Below are 6,339 nucleotides of genomic sequence, written 5' to 3'. Positions count from 1 at the left end.
TAGCACATGTTGGTGGGGAAAGAAGCCACAGCTGGGCTGGAATTCTTTGTAAACTTTCAGTTTAACCTCGCGACTCGGGATACGTGCAAGGAGAGCCAGGGCAAGCGCAACCCTGACGTTACTAATGAGCTCCTTGTGGTGATCTATCTTACGTACGGCATTCATGTAATTTTTTCACTTCAGGTACACACGCTACGCCCCTGGTCTGTAACATTTCTTCAAGAATTTCTTGACTCGCCCTCCTAGAAGAAAAAGCTTCCTATCACAACCTCCTTCTCCCCCTGGAATCAATACCAGGCACTACGAGCCCTCTTGCGAATGAGGCAGCGAGTAGGCTTTTCAAAGACTAGCACGTAGATGGATCATGGATTTTAGTTGAAAAAATCCCGGGCAGCTGGAAGAATTGGCCAGCCAGCGTGAAGACGAAAAGCATGATTTTTATGGTACGATTCGATTAGGAGCAGGAGATCGGTCCTGAACTTGCTGTATAGTTACGGGGAAAACTAATGGCAAGAAATGCAAGACCTGGAATTCAAGAGTCTGCTTTGATAGAACACCTGGGAAACGAAGTGCGGACCAGGGTATGGTTTGTAGGCTGTAACTATAGCACCAGGGGGGTTGGGAAAATAGCGCAAGCCAAGCCGGGACCGCAGTCGAGAATCGAAATCGAAGAGAAAGAATGCTAAACCTATAACCTATAAATAGAAAGTATAGGAGGTCCATTCTTTTGGAAGCTATACAGCCGCAGATATGTACCTAAAAAAGAGGGACGGGTCCGAAGGAGAAGATCCTAAACGAGTTCCTCTTTGTGAACTAGTTGATGGATTGCATTTTGCAGCTGATAGCTCGTCTTCCCGGGACTTAGCTGCTTGGCTGCTTTCTCCGGTGCCAGCTCTGAAACCGGAGGTATATATAATGGCTTCCTCGCCTTACTGCCTTCCTTCCAAGGGCCCTTCTGTCCAATAATTAGTCAAAAGTGCTTACTGTTTGCCGTATGGCCTAACGGCCTACTCTATTCCGCCTACAGACAAGTCCTATAATTAGCTTTCTTCATACCGGTGATCAATCAAATATGTATGTAAAAAAATATATGATCAGTGGTCTTCTTTCCGCTTTTCGAGGCTCTTCTTGTCTTGTAAAGAAAGGCATCGATACATACACCCCACAGCCCAAAAGGCCTACGAGGTCGGTAACCGGTGTAGGCTAAGATCCTTGTTGAACTGGAAGAGCAAAACAAGACACTGGAGCTTACTCGAAAGGGAGGCGTAATTGCATGCTTCGCTTCAAGTGCACTAGCGGTTTGAGGAACCTGCGCAGTTTTACCGGACCAAAGTCTTTCAACAATCCTCGCTCAGATACCTACTGTGACCTGTGACAGCTCATTTCATTCGCTCCTCGCTAGCTCACCGCTAACGCGCCTACTACGACTGCTACTGCCACTGCTATTGCCACCGCTAGTTTTCCACTACTAACAACCACTAGAAAGTACTCGCAACTCCCATAGTCACTCCTATAGTCAGTCCTCTGGCTGTGAAGGCTCTGAAAGAGACTGAAAGAGATTGTTCTGAAAGCTAGAAGAGCACTACACCCACTCCTCTAGATGGCCCTTTACCTTGCATAAGGAACGAAAAGTAGTCACGCCTCTATCCCTCGAAATAGACTAGCACGACTGGTGAATAAGAACTGGAAGGAAGAAGGACTCACTAGAGGTCTAGTTACTTCCCCTTTGCCCTATCCTCGCACATGAACTGGTTTAGTAAATCCTTGGGTGGGCGAGTTACCTCTTTCTGTCCTCCAATTGATCGAAAACTCCTGCTTCTCCTCCTTTCCCACCCGGTGTCTAGCTAGCCCGACTCTCCTTTGTTACCAAGAATACGACTTCCTACTGCTTAAAGCTTGCTTTCTCGCTGTTGCAGAAAAGGGGGATGCTCCAACTGAGAATTAAAGGAAGACTTGTTCCAACGCCCATTTCTTTAAAATGATGTTATGATAGAAGCACTCTCTCTCCTTTTTTGCTCATTTTTCTCCCTGTTTAATGTAACTAGAATGGAGCTGTTTACGTTTTATGCATTAACTTGTACTCTTGCTTTCTTTTGCCAGGTGAAAGATTGGGTCGCGGCATTGTTACTGATGCGATAACTACCCCTATTGTTAACACATCTGCTTATTTCTTCAAGAAAACTCAAGAACTCATTGATTTTAAGGTATCTTGTAGCACTAGATTATCTTCTAGTCGTGCATTAAGCGCAATATTCCTGCTCCTGAAATAAGGCCATGTTAGAAATGACCAGCGTGCACTTGATATACATGCAATGTTAGCATAATGACTATGACGGTAGCTGTTTGGTAGGATGCCAGATGTCTAATGGAGTCATTTTTCAGTTACGAGTTCTTTGCTTTTCTGATGAATGTATTTTTGTTTACATGAATGTTGCTTCTGTCATCTTTTGCAGGAGAAACGCCATGCAAGTTTTGAATATGGACGCTATGGAAATCCCACAACTGTTGTAGCAGAGGAGAAAATAAGGTCTTTTCCCCCTAAAACCGTGTTCTATTATATATTCTGGGTTAAAAACAAAAAAGGCCCCTGTGGTATACCTTTTTATCGAAATCGATAAATAACCCACACACACCCACCTAATTTAAACAAATGCAGGAGTTAATCGAAGACCGGCCCTGTGGTATACCTAATATATAAAAAGTCCCCCGTGATTTTAAAACATACAAAACGACACCTTATGTTTTGAACTAAGTTGTAAACTAACAGAATTCGGTAAATTTAACGAAAATGACGGTCTCGCCTGTTAAACTTACCGGATTCCGTTAAGTTGATCGTTAAATTTATTGGATTCCGTTAAGTTTATCGGATTCCGTTAGTTTTACAATTTAGTTCAAAATATGAGATGTTATTTTGTACGTTTTGAAACCATAGGGGGCTTTCCTATATATTAGATATACCACAGGGAGTTTTTTTGTTTTTAACCCTATATTCTGTATTAACATGCAGCACTTTAAGAGTTGAATATATGTAAATTGATGTGTTCGTTTAATTGACACAGTGCACTGGAGGGAGCTGAGTCAACCTTGATAACTGCCTCTGGTATGTGCGTGAGTACTTGCGTGCTCTGGGCTTTGGTGCCTGCTGGGGGGCATATTGTTACAACCACAGACTGCTATAGGAAAACTCGGGTATTCATCGAGAGGGTGCTAATACCCAAAACAGGAATCACGGTATGGTAACTGCATAGAAATTGGTCTTTCATGCATGGTATTATTCTTCCCTTGAATTTGTTCCCCGTGAAGGAGCTTTTTGGTTCTTCCTAGGGCAGGGATTGGAGTTGCGGATATGTTTCTCATCTAATTTATTGTTGTCTGAACCAGCATCATGCGCATATGCAATTATACTTTGTTTTGCAATTTTTGTGTGTAGTAATGTACTTGCTTGTCATATTCCCAAGTGCAGGCTACAGTCATTGACCCTGCTGATATTGGAGCTTTGGAGGCTGCATTGAACGAGAAGCAAGTAAGTTTGGGTGCATCATTACCCTGTTACAATTAATTAGTCTCAAGCTTAGGGAACAATTGACCTGAGTTAAGGCACACTTGAGTAATTCGAGCTGTATATTTTTAGCTTGACATACCTGAAATCTTTCATATTGACTTGGCTTGATTTCAGCATGTACAAGTCAACCATTGATTTCAAACAAGGTTTTTCTAACTTATATTGATTTGAAACATTATTAGCAGTCTTGATTAATTTCGCCACTAGTAAAAATGCAAGATCTCGAGGTTTGAATTTTATTCAGATAATTTCTGTAGCAATCAGGCTTACAATAGTTGATTCAACTGTTTTGCTGCCATGCTCAAGTTTCTAGAGCAAGTAACTACTGTGCTGACTGAGTGTTATCACTTTTCCATCCAGGTGTCCCTTTTCTTTACGGAGTCTCCAACTAATCCATTTTTGAGATGTGTAGACATTGAGCTGGTTTCAAAGCTTTGCCATGAAAAAGGAGCCTTGGTTTGTGTTGATGGAACCTTTGCATCTCCAATCAACCAGAAGGCCCTTGCTCTTGGTGCTGATCTTGTTCTACATTCGTTAACAAAATATATTGCAGGCCACAATGATGTATGTGGGGCTAATTTTTGTTTCTAATACTGTCATTTATCAATGACTTTGAAGCTATTTTAATGCAGGTAAACATTAAGAGCATGTCGTCTTTTGTTGCAGGTCCTTGGAGGTTGTATCAGTGGTCCAGAGAAATTGGTCTCTGTAGTACGTGATATGCATCATATTCTGGGTGGTACCCTCAATCCTGTGAGTATACTTGATTGAGATTTATCCCATGGTGTTTTACTTTATTTGAGGTTTAGAACTTCAGGTCTTGATGTAAAAGATATCCTGGGCAGTAGTTGATCTTTGTCTTATTTGTTGGAGAGGAGGCTTATAATTTGTATTTGCTTTTGTCATTTTTTTAAATTGTATAAACAATGATGCTTTTTTCCCATGGTCAGAATGCCGCTTATCTGATCATTCGAGGCATGAAGACGCTGGATCTTCGCGTACATCAACAAAATTCAACAGCATTGAGGATGGCCGAGATTTTAGAGGCGCATCCTAAGGTTCTGGTTTTAGTACTGGTTTTCAAACTGAAAGTTTAATCTGTAAGCAAAGGTTCCATAATCTTCTTAAAACCGGGGGGCTTCCTTTCTCTAACGTAACTAAATAAACATGAGTTGCAGGTGAGACGTGTCTATTATCCAGGCTTGGCAAGCCATCCAGAGCATCACCTCGCAAAGCGGCAGATGACTGGTTTTGGTGGCGTGGTTAGTTTTGAGGTGTGTTTTTCTGCCTCCTATTTTCCCTGTTTTGACGTTGATTTTCCGGTATCTCTGTATTAAGTGAATTACAATTTACTTATTAGGTTGATGGAGAGCTATACACGACTGCAAAGTTCGTTGATGCGCTGAGAATCCCTTACATTGCCCCCTCTTTTGGAGGCTGTGAGAGCATCGTGGACCAACCAGCAATAATGTCTTATTGGTATGTATCTGGTCTTACTGGTATACCAATTCTTGTTGCCTTATTTGTACTAAGCATTGATTGTGTATCCCCCTGATATTGGTGCTTGCAACATGTTCCAAATTTTTGTGTTTCTTCATCTGCACTACTCATGATTTGGGGGAATATGATATGATCAATAAATTCTGAGAATTGATGCTCTCCTCAAAATATCCCAGCTGCATGCCAATAATGATTTTGGAGAATTTGATATGTTAGGTAGATTCTGAGAATTGATGTTGCCTCAGAAGTTCCCATCATTGCGGTGGTGGTTTACCAATTGGCTTTTGAGCCACTACTTGCATTAATAAACTTGTATCCTATAAGAATACTATAAATGATGAAGCAGTATTGGAGTGATCAAATGAGTATGCTATTGAATCAATTTTCCTTAGAAGCAGCCTAGGCCATTTATCAGGCCATTCCCATCTGATAGCTAATGAAAACATTGAATGCTAAAAATGTGAAGTATAAACTTTGTGGCACCAAGTATCATTTTCATGATGCTAGAAGTTGATGGTTGTTATTTTTCCATTAAATTGCAATCAGGGATCTTCCCCAGTCAGAGAGGGCTAAGTATGGAATTGTGGACAACTTGGTTCGGTTCAGCTTTGGGGTTGAAGGCTTTGAAGACCTGAAGGCTGATATCCTTCAGGCTCTGGAGACTATATAGGACGTCTGACCTGCACCAACATTTTTCACTGTCTTTTCCAAATGTGCCATTTCCCTTTAATATGTTTTGATGTTCAGTTGATGTTTAACTAGGAAAGTGCTCGCTCAATGTAGGTGCAAAATCACCAGAAGAATCCTTCCATTTGTTTCCTATTTTGTTCGAGTAAAATGATTTGCTCAATATTTATTGTTGGAGGAATAGTTCATGGAGTCTTGTCTTCATCGCATATTTCTTTTTTGAGTTGTAGCGTTGACTTTTCGCCTGTGGGGGTTTAACACCGGAGTCGTGTTGACCTGTGCACTAGATTATTGTGGAGGCAGGGCAACTTGAAGAGTCATATGGATTTGTTTGGATTGGCCTTTATTTTTCCAAATATAATTGTTTATATCATCATTACAAATTTTAATACACCTTTTTACCTTCTCAATTATCTTTTCATCTCACATACATCACATCACAAAAAGTATTACAGTAAAAATATTTCAAATAACTTACAATCCAAACAAATCCATAGTTGTTCCTTTGGGCTTGGATAAGAAATTTTAAAAATTTATGCTTAAGCTGTCCTTGAAAGTTGTAACACAAACTTTATTTAGTCATAAACCCT

General features: G+C 40.8%; 1 protein-coding gene across 1 annotated transcript; it reads left to right on the top strand.

Moving 5' to 3' along the window:
• Positions 1-750: 750 nt before the first annotated feature.
• On the top strand, positions 751-5,953 carry LOC113755612 (cystathionine gamma-synthase 1, chloroplastic-like). Its single transcript, XM_027299581.1, has 11 exons — positions 751-906; positions 2,046-2,204; positions 2,454-2,527; positions 3,060-3,231; positions 3,464-3,523; positions 3,923-4,126; positions 4,229-4,315; positions 4,513-4,620; positions 4,741-4,836; positions 4,923-5,041; positions 5,609-5,953. The coding sequence occupies exons 1-11, from the start codon at positions 751-753 to the stop codon at positions 5,730-5,732; spliced, it is 1,359 nt and encodes a 452-aa protein (XP_027155382.1). The 3' UTR covers positions 5,733-5,953.
• Positions 5,954-6,339: the final 386 nt, after the last annotated feature.

Source organism: Coffea eugenioides, unplaced genomic scaffold (assembly GCF_003713205.1).
Source record: "Coffea eugenioides isolate CCC68of unplaced genomic scaffold, Ceug_1.0 ScVebR1_1617;HRSCAF=2497, whole genome shotgun sequence".
Classification (NCBI taxonomy): Eukaryota; Viridiplantae; Streptophyta; class Magnoliopsida; order Gentianales; family Rubiaceae; genus Coffea; species Coffea eugenioides.
This window is presented reverse-complemented; position numbering and strand designations above follow the sequence as displayed.

What these genes read in the sequence shown, in the direction of transcription:
- LOC113755612 (XM_027299581.1), top strand. Translation starts at nt 751, where the DNA reads ATGTACCTAAAAAAGAGGGACGGGTCCGAAGGAGAAGATCCTAAACGA. An exon ending in TGCCAGCTCTGAAACCGGAG is followed by an intron (nt 907 to 2,045) that starts GTATATATAATG and finishes TAATGTAACTAG; the next exon opens with AATGGAGCTGTTTACGTTTT. An exon ending in AAGAACTCATTGATTTTAAG is followed by an intron (nt 2,205 to 2,453) that starts GTATCTTGTAGC and finishes CATCTTTTGCAG; the next exon opens with GAGAAACGCCATGCAAGTTT.